The sequence below is a fragment of the Tupaia chinensis genome, unplaced genomic scaffold (assembly GCF_000334495.1).
Source record: "Tupaia chinensis unplaced genomic scaffold, TupChi_1.0 Scaffold000175_1, whole genome shotgun sequence".
In the NCBI taxonomy this organism is placed as follows: Eukaryota; Metazoa; Chordata; class Mammalia; order Scandentia; family Tupaiidae; genus Tupaia; species Tupaia belangeri.
Genome location: NW_006159650.1, coordinates 309,058 through 324,157, shown reverse-complemented (window position 1 = coordinate 324,157; position 15,100 = coordinate 309,058). Strand labels below are relative to the sequence as shown.

Here is a 15,100-nt window from a genome sequence, read left to right as displayed (position 1 = left end):
GAGGAGAATGGAGGAGAAGGGATTGCGGTGTGACCATCCCCTCTGGGGGGTGACTTCTCACTTTCTGTCTCTCTGTCTGTCTCTGTCTGGTGAGTGCACGCACCCTATAGCGAAAACCTCTCAAAAACAAAACAAAACAAAACAAAACAAAACAAAACCTTTAATTAGGTAAAAAGCAATGACTTTAAGAAGGGTGGCACAGTTTTACATACCTTAGCATTTTATGTAATTTATCTGAAGTCATACCATTCCCATTATCTGTGAATGTCAAGCATATGTGGTCATTTATTACTGTTTTGTCAATCCATATCTGTTTAGCATTCACATCAGGATCATATGCATTATCTGAAAAACAAAAGTTGTGAGAAATTTTCATTTTGCATTTTCTAGAAGGGAAATTAGTTCAAAATAATCCTGCAACAAACCACAGAATATTGTATTTTAACAAGACTCTAAAAGTAATTTTAGGAACTTCTAAGATCTGAAAATACAAAACTGAACTATATCCTACTTTATATTATTCACTGATTATTACAGAATTGACCCTTTCCAAAGCCCTCCACGTTAGAGAGCAAAGACTAGTACCTACTACATTGAAGAGGTATTAAGAAAAATCACTGCACTACAGAGATAATTAAGAGACCAGTATGACTGTGATAAGGAAAACTCAATGTTGAACATCGACTTGGGCATCAACTTGAAGTATGACAGTGTAGGTACACAATAGTTACTGAATAAATAAGGCAGTATTATATTCTGCTAATCTACATACATTGACAGGATTTACCTTCTATATAATGCTTCATCTTTTTTTTTAAGAATGATTTTGTTTAACTTTATTTACTTATTTATTTATCTATCTAAATTTTGACCAGAGAAGGACAGAGACTGAGAGAGACAAAGCGAGAAAGCAAGCCACCATGTCCAGGACTCAAACTGTGGTCAGCTATATGGGAGTCCAGCACTCAACCACCACCACAGTTGCCGGCCCCATACTGCTTCATCTTGTGGCCCCTTTTCAATGTAATCAAAGTCTCCAGTGGCTTTCATACTTCTCTCTCTGCATAGATTCCCCTCCCCTAAGATATTTGTTTAGCATACTTATTTCTCTTAGGTCAGTATGAAAGAATACATTTTAAAAAATGAAAAATATTTGAATGGTAGCAGTAATAAAATCAACTCATGAATTAACCAAGATACATCTGAATAGTCCCTAACTGAACAAAAATACCTTTTGAGGGATATTTTGAAGTACTTATTATTATAATATAAATAATGTTTCTCAAACTATTATTCCATAAGACAGTATAGAAAGAAATAGCCCTTTCTCACCTGTTTTGGGAAGACAGTTTCTTATTAAAAAAATTAAATTTGATGTATTACAAATAACACTACTGGGGCCAGCAGGTAGCATGGTGGTTAGAACACTACTGGAGCCAGCAGGTAGCATGGTGGTTAAAGGCGCTGGACTTCCACATCGCTGACTGTGATTTGAGTCCTGAACCTGGCGGCTTGCTTTCTAACTTTCTCTCTCTCTCTCCCTCTCTGGTCAAATTATAAAAAAATGAATGAATAAAAAAATACAGTAATTCTTTATAAAAACAAAAACAAAAAGAGCACTATTACTTTCTGTTGCTTTGACCCAAAGCTAGGAAAAGTACTACATTTGTTAAAAAAAAAAAAAAAAAAAGCTCAGGTTAAGAAATTCTTTTGGTTACTCAACTTTTTGCCATAAAAAATGTATGTGAATAGCTAGGATTATTAGAGCAGAGCCACTGCAGAGTTTTTTTAAAAGTAACAGTACATTCTATGCTAACAAGATATTTTGGAAAATCTAACTGTAACAAGTTAAAAAGGGTGCTCAAAAAATTTTTTTGGGGGGGACCAGCAGTTAGCATAATGGCTATATCGCTGGACTCCCACATAGTCGATTGCAGTTCGCATCCCAAACCTGGTGGCTTAAAACTCATGCCGGGCGCGTGTGCATGCGTGTCCAAGATCCCAAGAGGAGAATGGAGGAGAAGGGATTGCGGCGTGGCCATCGCCCTGGGGGGTGATTTCTCACTTTCTGTCTCTCTGTCTCTGTCTGTCTGTCTGGTCTGTCTGTCTGGCGAGCGCACGCGCCCTATAGCAAAAACCTCTCAAAAAAAAAATTCCTAGGAATAAAATTTCCCTTTATTTTCTATTTTTCAAACACATACCCAATTTTTTCTTATTCTCTTTTTGGAGAGGTTTTTGCTATAGGGCACGTGCACTCGCCAGAAAGACAGAGAGAGACAGAGAAACAGAAAGTGAGAAATCACCCCACAGGGGTGGTCACACCGTAATCCCTTCTCCTCTCGGAATCTTGGGCACTCACGCACGCGCGCCTGGCGTGAGTTTAAGCCACCGGGTCCAGGACTCGAACTGCAGTTAACTACGTGGGAGTCCAGCAACTCCCATTATGCCATCTGCTAGTCCCCATATACCCAATTTTTAAAAACGTTCATGTACGTGAACATTCCCAAGAAAAAAATCATTACCAAATGCAAATTTTAGTACAACTGTGTCTCTCCTCAAGTTCATGAAAACACTGCTAAAAACATAATCCTAAACCTTGATTATCCAATATTAAGGGAAGTAAGAAATCATACCAAATCTAATGTAACCTCTCCAGGCTTAAGTAAGTAAAATGAACTTACTCTGTATATTACAGACACTTTTGCACTATTAATAAACTGAATTCTCATTTTTACTTTTATAATCATATAAAAACATTTTTAATACAAATGCTTTGTAAACTTAGCAAATTAATCCTTAACATTATAAAATATATGTATACTATTATAGAGGAGGTTGAACAGTAATTAATTTTGATTTTATAACCATCTGAATTTTTGTTATGCTAGGCTACCTTTACCACTGTTATCATTCAAGATAAACTTTTTAAAAGTACATTTGCATATTATTTTTCAATAAAGTTTTTAAAATTACAACGGCAAGCAATAGATAATATATGAAGAATCAATTTACATACCTATTAACTCAGCAACTGCACTGAATGGCCAAGTGTGACTGGTAGAATTTGTATGTAAAAACTTCGGGCAAAGCTGAAACAGACCAGTGATTAACGTATATTAATTCAAGCCTTACTTTTAAGAACAGAAACCAATATAACTTTTGTCCCTGTGTTAAACCACACTGACAAAAAAACAAAAAATGAGTTAGCTGTTTGCTGCAATACATGTAAAGGGACTTAAAAGTTCAAAGGAGGGACCAACAGATGGAGTAATGGTTACATTGCTGGACTCCCATGTAGTCAACAGAGGTTCGAGTACCAGGCCCAGCACCACAATACTCATGCTGGGCGCATGTGCGTGCATACCCAAGATCCTGAGAGGAGAATGGAGGAGAAGGGTCATCCCCCTGGAGGATGATTTCTTACCATCTCTCTGTCTCTGTCTCTTCAGCAAGTACATGTACCCTATGGCAAAAATCTCTCTTAAAAAAAAAAAATGGAAAATGGAAGGAGTTCATTATGGTTAAAAAAAGTTTTGAAGCCCATACAATACTTTTTTCTTTCTTTCGTTTGTTTGTTTTTTAGAGGTTTTTGCTACAAGGTGCATGCACTCGCCAGAGAGACAGAAAGCGAGAAATCACCCCCCCAGGGGGGATGGCCATGCAGCAATCCCTTCTTCTCCATTCTCCTCTCGGGATCTTGGGCATGCACGCACATGCGCCCAGCATGAGTTTAAGCTACCGGGTCCAGGCCTCAAACCACGGTCCACTACATGGGAGTCCAGCGACATAGCCGTCTATGCTAACTGCTGGTCCCCCATTTTTCTTCTTTTTCTTTTAAGAGAGATTTTTGCTATAGGGCACATGTGCTTGCCAGAGAGACAGAAAGCGAGAAATCACCCCCCAGGGGGGATGGCCATGCAGCAATCCCTTCTTCTCCATTCTCCTCTCGGGATCTTGGGCATGCACGCACATGCGCCCAGCAAGAGTTTTAAGCTGCCAAGTCTGGGACTCAACTACGGTTGACTAGGCCGGAGCTCAGCGATATAACCATTACGCCATCTGCTGGTACCACAAAGCTTTTTCTTAACACTCATTTTCCGTTAACTTTTTCAAGACCCCTTGAATAGAAGATATCACCTAAAAGATAAGATTCCTGGAAAATAAGACTGGAGACCAACAAAACAGCTGATTTATCAAGACCTGTTTCTAAGACACTTGCTTCCTCATGTCCACAATGTCATAAAATTACCCAGTTTCAAATAGTAATTGCCTTGCAAGATCCACCTTTAAATGACCCAGGCAGGTGGTATGGTGGCTAAGGTGCCTAGCTCCCACATGGCCGACTGTACAGTCCTAGAGCTGGTAGCTTGAAAAATACGCTGGGAGTCTGGCAGGTCGAGTGGCAGTTAAGGGCGCTGGCCTCTCACATGGCCAACCGCAGTTAGAGGCCTGGACCTGGTGGTTTGCTTTCTCATTTTCCCTCTCTCTGTTTGATCAAACTGGAAAATAATAAGTAAAGTCGAGTAAATTAATTCTAAAAAAAAAAGAAAAGAAAAAAACAAACAAACACGCTAGGTATGTGTGTGCATGCATGTCCAAAATCCTGAGAGAATGGGGAAGAGATTGTGGCATTGTCATCTTTCCTGGGCAGGGGGAGGGGAGTGCTTTCTCACGTTCTGTTTCTCTTTCAATTTCTCCTTCTGTCTCTTTCCAGTAAGTACACATACCCTATACCAAATTTAAGAAATAAAAAAAGCTAAAGTATAAAAAGACCCAGCCAAAGCCCTAAAATCCAACACTTCCTGATCTACTTTAAAACACAAGTAAGGGAACCAGCAGTTAGCATAATGGCTATGTCGCTGGACTCCCACGTAGTCGACCGCGGTTCGTGTCCCGGACCCGGTGGCTTAAAAAAACTCACGCCGGGCGCGCGTGCGTGCGTGCCCAAGATCCCGAGAGGAGAATGGAGGAGAAGGGATTGCGACGTGACCATCCCCCCTGGGGGGTGATTTCTTGCTTTCTGTCTCTATGTCTCTCTCTGTCTGTCTGGCAAGCGCACGCGCCCTACAGTGAAAATCTCTCCAAAAAAAAAAAAAAAAAAAAAAAAAAACCACAAGTAAGAGCTTGTCAAGGGTGTGTAATGTTTTCTTCTTAGTGTTTTAGGCCTAATAAATTTAAGCACTACTTGACCAACAGTCTTTCTTGGTGGTTTCTTGGAGCGTATTTCACATTTTAAGTTGTTTAAACCATTTACTCCAAGTTCATTATCCTTGAACTTGCAGAAGTAAACTGTATCTATAACCTCTACAAACAATGTTGGGTAACAGGTCTAATGCAACAAGCTGCCTTGATTTCCATGGATTTTATGTTAGCTTTACTCATACTAATACAATATGGAGGAGTACACCAGTCAATCTCATGCTATAGGGAACTCTCTAAATTCTTGAATATCATAGAAATCAAAAACGTATGAATGGTTTTAAAAGGCTGAGACTTGGGACCAGCAGATGGCCTAACAGTTACATCGCTGGACTTCCATGTAGTCGACTGCAGTTGGAGTCCTGGACGTGGTGGCTTAAAACTCATGCCAGGCATGTGTGCATGTGTGCCCAAGATCCTGAGAGGAGAATGAAAGAGAAGAGACTGAAGTGTGGCCACTCCCCTCCCCCCGGGGTGATTTCTCGCTTTCTCTCTTTTCTGTCTAGCACATGCGCCCTATGGCAAAAATCTCTTAGGAAAAAAAAAAAAAGGGCTGAGGCTGAAGCTTGAAACTTCACCATGCAGAAAATTACTATGTGACTTTTTGTGTTGCAATTTTGAACAGATTCTCTCATATGTAAAGAAGAAATGAGGGACCAGCAGGTAGCATGGTGGTTAAGGTGCTGGACACCCACTTGACCAACTGTGGTTCAAGTACTGGACCTGTTGGCTTGCTTTCTTACTTTCCCTCTGCCTCTCTCTGGTGAACATACATGTCCTATAGTAAACTTAAATAATGGTAATACATAAAACAAATAACTTTTAGAAAGAAGAAGAAAGAAAATGGCACTTTGTTAAGCTTTTCTTATGGAGAGTCCTAGAAATGTAACTAAATTTTAAATCAAGCCCCACAGCACTTGCAGTACTCCACTACTGCCATAAGGTGTCAGAAGGAGGCCTACTTTCCCTTTATTCACACTTGTTCTCAATATCCAAGTCAAGTTGATGTATACATGTGAGAAAAGGTGTTCTGTAGCAGAGTAGTCTTAACTAGAGCAATGCGATTTGGATACAGCACGCATAAACATTATGTACAACCACGTAATAAGGAGTGTATGTAATTCAGACTTCCTAAAGAATACATCACAATGTCTGTGTGGTGTGTGTGTGTGTACAGGAAATGACTGTTTTTCTGACAGCAAGCCTCACTGCGTTGATATCCTCTTGCTTCAGCTTCTCAAGAAGCTGAACTAACATAACAAGCACAGTGCCACAGCTCCTGGCTTTTTTCGGTTGGGCCAGAAATCAAACCTAAGCCTACCCTGTGACCTCCACCCATCAAACAGCACCATCCAACACACACTATCCTGGCTAGGTCCACAGTTATCTTGCACAAGAAGACTTTTCTTTTATTTTTTTAAGAATTATTTTATTTATTATTGTTGTTGTTGCTGTTTGTCGTCGTCGTTGATATTTTAAATTGACCAGAGAGAGACAAGATAGAGAGAGGCAAAGTGAGAAAGCAAGCCACTGGGTCTGGGACTCAAACCATGGTCAGCTATGTGAGAGTCCAGTGCCTTAACTACCACACTACCTGCTGGCCCCAAGAAGTCTTTTCTTAAAATTACCTACCTGAGAACATGCCAGCAGTGAGCCATCAGGGGAACATCTTCCTATCTCACCTTTACTCCATTTCACAAACATTACTTTATCATTCATAATGGCCTATTCCTCACTCATTTTACTATGATGGGGCATGGCTACCAAACAAGGGGAAATGATTAGCCAACAACATAAAGCTTCAGAATTTCTGTATTTGCTCCATTAGATACATTTCTGATAGGAGTTAGGTTGAGTTAGAATGGTGCATATTGATATATGTTATGATGCTGTGGATTTATACCTAAAGTACAGTAGGGGATAGGAATTTCAATTTTCATTTAAAAGACTTCATTTTATACACTGAGCCAACTTGACAAGATACACACTGCTCTTGAGCAAGACTCCAGTAAAAGCAAAACCAAGAGAGCCTCAGTAAGGAATAATAAGTGTTAAACAGTAGCTTTTCAGGTACTTAAAGATAAGCAATTATTTTCAGCTTTTTTTTTTTAATTTGCTAAAGGGCACATATGCTTGCTGGAAAGTGACATAGAGAGAAGGTGAAAAAGCATTCCTCATGAAGGATGATCATGCTGCAATCCCTTCTACATTCTTCCTTTCATTATTTTGGGCATGCATGCACATGTGCCTAGTGTATTTTTCAAGCTGCCATCCAGGATTCAAACTGCACAATTAGACATGTGGGATCCAGCTGCCTTAACCACCACACCATTGGCTGTCCCACCTCTGCCTCTTTATTAAATAAGAAAGGGGCAGAGAGAGAGGGGTTAGAGGAAAGAGAAAGATAAAACAGGTACTTTTTTTTTTTTTTGAGAGAGATTTTCACTGTAGGGCGCGTGTGCTCGCCAGACAGACAGAGAGAGACATAGAGACAGAAAGCGAGAAATCACCCCCCAGGGGGGATGGTCACGCCGCAATCCCTTCTCCTCCATTCTCCTCTCGGGATCTTGGGCACGCACGCACACGTGCCCAGCATGAGTTTTAAGCCACCGGGTCCGGGACACGAACCGCGGTCGACTACGTGGGAGTCCAGCGACATAGCCATTACGCTAACTGCTGGTTCCCACAAACAGGTACTTTTTGACACAGTTTTGAAGGGCTGCAATCTTCCTGCCTCAGCTACCAACTAGCTAAAATTACCAGTATGTAAATCAATAACAGAAAGAGCCTGCAAAAATATGGAAACTAAACAACTTACTCCTAAAACAACTTCAAAACTACTGAAAAAATTAAAACTGAAATCAAGAGTTATTGAAACTAGGGCAGGCAGGTGGCATGGTAGCTAAAGGCACTGGACTCCCACAGAGCCAATCACGGTTCAAGTCCCAGACCTGGTGGCTTCCTTTCTTACCTTCCCTCTTTCTCTCTAGTCAAATTAGAAAATAATAATAATAAAGTTAAATAATTCTAAAAAAAAAATTATTAAAGCCTGGGATAATGAAAACACAACTCTCTTTGGGACACAACAAAAGCAGTCATTAGAGGGAAGTCCAAAGCACCTAGTGCTCACATGAAAAAAAAAAATATGATGGTAGCAAATAAATAACTTGATGATGCATTTTTCTTAGTTCCCCAGTGATGCATCTTAAGGAACTAAAAAAGCAACAACAAAATCACAAAAAGATCACAAGAAATAATAAATATTAGAGCTGAAATAAATGAAATACAGAAAAAAAAAGAATTATATCAAAAAAGTCAACAGAACCAAAGTGTTTTTTTCATAAGATAACCAAAGCTGACAAGCCATAAACTAGATTAATAAAAATAATTTTAAAAAAGAGTAAAGAATCAGATAAATAAGATCGAGAATGAACCCAGTAAAGTCACAACAAAGGTTTGCTTGTATCAGAAATAAAAATAATTATGAGAGAATATTATGAGTGACCATATGCCAAATCCAGAAAATCTGAATAAGATGGATAAATTACTAGACACATAAATGTACCTAAATAGGGACCAGCAAATGGCATAACAGCTATGTTGCTGGACTCCCATGTAGTCGACCACAGTTTGAGTCTCAGACCCAGTGGCTTAAACTCACGCCGGGTGCATGTGCGTGCGTGCCCAAGATCCTGAGAGAATGGAAGAGTAGGGACTGTGACTTGGCCATCCCCACCCCTCCAGGGGGGTGATTTCTCACTTTTGTCTCTCTGTCTCTCTCTTTCTGGGCAGAGTATGTGCCCTATAGCAAAAACCTCTCAAAAAAAAAAAAAGTAATAAAAAATAAATGTACCTAAATAAAACGGGGAAAAAAAACAAAGCCTAAATACACCCAAAACAAGCAGGAAGATTGAATCTGTGATAAGTAGTCTCCTGACAAGGACAAAGTTAAGTCCAAATGGCTAACTTCTAAATTTTACAAAACTCTGGTCAACCATGTGAGAGTCCAGCTGCTGGCCCCTTACAAAAATTTTCAATTCCACTAACAAAAGCTGTTTTTTTAAAAAAAGAATTGTTTAATTTTATTTATTATCATTTTTTAATTGGATCAGAGAGAGAGAAAAACGGAGAGAGAAGGAAAGTGAGAAAGCAAGCCACCAAATCTGGGACTGGAACCATGGTTGGCCAAGTGGGAGCCCAGCACCTTATCCACCATGCCACCTGCTGGTCCCAAATTTTTCTACTGGGTAGGAACTTCCACAGATCAAACTTTAAGTCTATTCAAAATGAGAAACACACTAAAATCTGTAGGAACTTAGTAGCCCTATTTTGCCTTTATTTTTTCTCTCTCTCAGATATCCAAAATCAACAGGTAGACCCTTTTTCTCTGGTCTTGGCCATTAAGCTCCTTATGTAAATTAATCAGGCCACCTCCCCTCTGGATGCACTGAGCCATGTTCTCATGCACCAGCCTGAGCAACTCCTGTTTGAATTCTTTTCCCAGCTACCCCACCTTGAGATAAGTCTTGATAATGTTCACTCCCAATTTCAGCTACTGGCTCAGTAAATATTTAGGGGAGGACCTAACTGGGGGAGAATAATCACCTTCTTTTCCTTTGGAGCATTTTTCTTCTTAGCCTTATTAGAATTAAATATTTCCCTTCCCTTAAAACAGATGGGACAATGGATGGGAATATTTGCCCAAAACCATCTATTAGATTGCCAGATGTCATGACACATTTTTGCAAAAGATGGCGCTTCATTCATTTCTGGAAGTACAAGAGTCATTTGCGTCTATGTTATTATGTCATTTGAGAGCTGACAGCTCTAGCTTCATTTAAAAAAAAAAAAAAAAGCAATTTGCTAAGTTTTGGAGATTTTACAAGTTGAAGACAGAAGACCAGACTGTGCATTTCTGCTGTATTTTACTGGTTTACTTTCATAAAGGGAACACAACATGCACCAAGCTTGTGAAAAGTTGCATAAAGTTTATGGTGACAATGCTCTACAAGAACATCAGTGCCAATGATGGTCACAAAATTCCGTGCTGGTGATTTTGATCTCAATGACACTCTTCAGTCAGGAAGACCTACTGAGGTTGACAACAAAATAATAAAGACATTGAGTCAAACTCAAGTTACATGACACAAGAGACTGCAGAAACATTAAACATCTATCATTCAAGCATTCACCACCGCCTGAAGCTGGGATAAGTAAGCAAGCTTGATATTTGGGTTCCTTGTGAACTCAAATTCAATTGATGGTGCATATAAATATCTGCGATATACTCATTAAACATGAGGAAAATTATTCTTTTTTGAAGTGACTAATAACTGGTGATGAGAAGTGGATTGTTTACAACAATGTGATGATGATTCACCTCGAATGACATCAAAAGGAGACAAAGGAAGGTTATGCTCTCAGTGTGGTGCCATTTTAAAGGTATCATGTTTTTTGAGCTCCTACCAAGGAACCAAACAATCAATTTGAATGTGTACTGTCCGCAAGTGGACAGTTTGAACAAATCCAACATATGGAAATGTCCAGAGCTTGATGATCATAAAAGAGTTGTATTCCATCACGACAACAGAAGACCACACAGAAGTCTGATCACCCATCAAAAATGATTGGAGCTGGGACCAGCAGTTAGCGTAATGGTTATGTCGCTGGACTCCCATGCAGTCGACTGCGGTTCGTGTCCCGGACCCAGTGGTTTAAAACGCCAGGCGCATGTGCATGCATGCCCAAGATCCCGAGAGGAGAATGGAGGAGAAGGGATTGCGGCGTGGCCATCCCCCCTGGGGGGTGATTTCTCGCTTTCGGTCTCTCTGTCTCTCTCTGTCTTCCTGGCGAGCGCACGCGCCTATAGCGAAAACCTCTCTTAAAAAAAAAACGCAAAACCCTCCTTAAAAAAAAAAAAAAAAGGAGTTTAGATGGGATGTGTGGCCACACCCACTGATGGCGCCTGACCCTGCGCCATCAAGACTTCCATTTGTTTCATACTCCTCAAAATTCCCTGCATGGTATAAAGTTCAATTCAGATGAGACTGTAAATCAGCACCTTGTTCAGTTTTTCACCAATAAAAACAAGTCCTTCTATGAATGAAGAATTATGATGAAACTCACTGAAAGATGGCCAAATGTTATTGAACAAAATGGTAATACAGCACTGATTGATCTTTGTTCTTTACATAAACAAATGACCTTGGAAAACATTTTTAAAAATACATCATGATTTTTCTAACAATCCAACAGCACATTGGGTAAACATGCATGGAGGACAGGAACATCTGAATTTATTACAGGATAATCCCAACAGCCCTCAGCAGCCCTTAGGAAGCTGGGAGTGCCAGGTCTGCTCATGGGCTCATCCGTTATATGTATATTCCCAAACAGGGTCAAAAGACCAGCTGGGAATAAGCATTTATGCATGGTTCACCTTGGCTGCTTTCTTTGGTTCGTTCCCTCATTTCCCTATGGATTGTAGGTGTGGGGTACTGGGGTCAGTGCAGGGGTATGGATAGGACTGATAGCTGATTCAGGCTATGGATGTCACCCATACGCTCCTCCTGACAAGCATAGTGGAAAGGCCAACTGGTCCACTAGACGGTTTAGAGAATAGAGATGAAAGAGGACAACAGGGACAGAAGAGAAAGGTTTCTTTGTTTCCCCTTCTCTCAGTTTATAATACCCTTTTTTCAACCATGTAAAACATTGGGACTCTTCGGGTCCTCAAGTGTTAAGGACAGGGAAGCATGCCCTTCAGAAAAAGTATCGATTTAATATTGGGATGTCAAAAGTCATGACACATTTTTGCATTGAAAAATACACCATGATCTTTCCAATGACCCAATACTATCCTACAATTAGAATTATTTTGCAAACAAAAAGACAAATATGTTGAGATCCCTTACATTCAAACCTTTTGGGTTTTCCATGACAATCCAGCTATATGCACTACATGTCAGATAGATCCTTCCTCTCTATTGTCCTTATTGACAGAAATTCAACCTATGCCTCCACTTTCTCGACCAGTGCCCTTACCTCCTCCACCTGCATCTTCATCTTCTCAACCTGTGCTGCTGCTTCCCTCTCCAGACTTGGCTTTACTCAAAGTTGCTCCTGATACACAGACTTCTTCCAATATCCAAATCCAATCTGGAAAGCATCCCAGTATCCTTCATCCACGGCTTTACAGCAATTTTCTCACCCTTGGACATCTGAACTAACAGGTTCCCCTTCTCTATTTTAAACAAGTCTCTGTCCACTGACATGATGACTCTGCAAAGTGTTTTTTAAATTCTTTTCTCATGTGAAAGAGCAACATAATCCTCTCAGTCTTCATGATAATACATACAAGCAAGCTGACTGTTTGTCCTGACAACCCAATCCAATCATATAAAGGCTTGTCCCCTCCTCACAGGCCATTAATATTAAAACCTATAGCAGGTGCACTTTTTCAATGGTTTGATTAATTGCAAACATGCAATTACAACAATACTTGGAGCCCTTTTCTATTATTTATACCATGCTGCCCAGCCCCTTTAAGGCCAAACAATTATTGACAGTTTTCCAAAAGGCCCTCTCTCCTTGTCTTTATTGTAAACTAACTCTCTCTCTTGGCTGGTCCCCACACTCACATACTCCAGCCTTAATTACTGAGGCTTTACTCATATTTTTGGAGCTTTACTCAGATCTCTGGATCTCTACCTTAAGACATATCATTTGTTTATACCTAAACATACTTTAAATACTTTTCTCTTGTAGTTTCTTTAAACTTGATACCACTGCTGCTATATGAACATGGAAAAGAGCTCATCTCAGAATGATGTTAAGTCCCAAATTCAGGGGAAGCTCCAACATTCTCAGAGCTCTAAGCTTAGAGCACATGTTTCAAATGATCTTGCTGGTTTTCATATAAAGAGACAAAAAGGCAGAGAACTGCCTCAGCGTAGGTAAACCTGGACAATCCAGTTGGCAGCCCACTGGCTCCTGAATTACATGCTAGAAGGTAACTCAGAGGTACCTGGTCCACATGGGAGGAGGGGAATGCCTTCCTGGACCCACAGTGGAAAATACATTCCCAATATTTTCAGAGATATTTGGAGATGTCTTTCAAGCTCTCTTTTTTGTCTGGATGGAAAAATGCCTATGGAGGGGACCAGCAGTTAGCGTAATGGCTATGTCGCTTGACCCCCCACATAGTAGACCATGGTTCGCGTCCCAGACCTAGTGGCTTAAAACTCACGCCGGGGGCCATGTGCGTGCGTCCCCAAGATCCCGAGAGGAGAATGGAGGAGAAGGGATTGTGGCGTGACCATCCCCCCTGGGGGGTGATTTCTCGCTTTCTGTCTCTCTGTCTCTCTCTGTCTGGCGAGCGTACGCACCCTATAGCAAAAAACTCTCAAAAAAACAAAAAAGAAACTAAAAAAAAAAAAAAATGCCTATCAGGCACCAGTACAAATTTATAATACATTTTCACACATTAGGACTCCTCTAACTCTCAGTCTAAAGAAAAAAAATCACCTTATCTTCTTTTGTACCCAGGCTTGGCCTCAATACAAATTGGCAGATAATACTATTCAGCAGTTAGAGTTCTTTGTAAATGCTTAGAAATATGAAATAAAATTCTAAATGGACAGTGTTTTTCATGCTTTCCTCTGGCTCCAAGCCTGCCAGGCACCTCAAACTGATATAAGGTCTTATTTTATTTTTAAAAGAATTATTTATTCATTTCCATTTATTATTATTATTTTTTAATTGACCAGAGCAAGACAGAAAAGGAGAAAGCAAGCTGCCAGATCTAGGACTCAAATCGTGGACAGCCATGTGGAAATCCAGCACCTTTAACCACCGTGCACCTGTTGGCCCCTATTTATTTTTCTCAAGAGAGATTTTTACTATAAGGCACCTGCACTCGCCAGAGAGACAGAGAGAAACAGAAAGCAACAAATCACCCCCTGAGAGGAGGTCCACGCTGCAGTCCCTTCCCCTCCATTTTCCTCTTCCAGTTTTGGGCACTCATATACATGTGCCTGACCTGAGTTTTAAACTGCCAGGTCCAGGACTTGAACCATGATTACCTTGATTAACTAAGTGGGAGTCCAGCAACTTAACCATTACGCCATCTGCTGGTTCCCAGATTGATATAAGATCTTAAGACTTTCAGCCCTGCAGCTCCTCAAAGGCTGCCCCACCTATTCTTCCTCCGTATAGAAAGCCTTTTCTCTTAAAACTGACTTGGAAGATCGTTTTCCTGACAATGCTGACAAACATATAGCTGGTTTCATCATGTTTCCTTGGCTTTTGAGCAGATGCTAAAGCAAGAAAAATCCAACACCTACAATTACAGAGTTAAAATATGAAGTATTCTCAGCTCTACAGGTTCCCCTCTGCTTGCTAAACATATTCAAGTCTGTTTAAAAACTCCATTTGCGGGACCAGCAGAAGGCATAACGATTATGTCGCTGGACTCCCACATAGTCAGCCGTGGTTCAAGTCCCAGACCTGGCCACTTAAAACTCATGCTGGGCACGTGTGCATGCAGGGGGGGAGGGGGGATTTGCATTCTCTAGCTAGAGCTTTTGTATAGTGGATAAGGCAGATGCTTTGTGAAAACTGCAAACTGGGTTTCACCCTCCTCACAGAGTCACTCCAGTACTCAGGCACTCCTTATAGGATCTATTGGAGTTTCTCACTGCAGATCTCTCACAGATCATAACAGATCTGGAAAAATTCTCAGATAACTCAGGAAAGTGTTACAACAAATTGGCAATTCACCTTAACCTTTGATTTAACTTTTACTTAAAGAGCACTCAAGAGGAGCTGGCAGGTGGTGTGGTGGATAAGGGCACTGGACTCCCACATGGCTGGCCGTGGTTCAAGTCCCAGACCTAGAGGC

General features: G+C 40.5%; 1 protein-coding gene across 1 annotated transcript in view; it reads right to left on the bottom strand.

The window, feature by feature from the left end:
- MORC3 (MORC family CW-type zinc finger 3) overlaps positions 1-15,100 on the bottom strand; it is a 61,849-nt gene that overhangs the window by 38,747 nt on the left and 8,002 nt on the right. Inside the window, exons 2-3 of the mRNA XM_006146272.3 lie at positions 3,017-3,089; positions 213-345 (exon numbers count right to left, since the gene is read on the bottom strand). Of these exons, the coding sequence (XP_006146334.1) occupies positions 213-345; positions 3,017-3,089 (206 nt within the window). The remainder of the gene's footprint in view (positions 1-212; positions 346-3,016; positions 3,090-15,100) is intronic.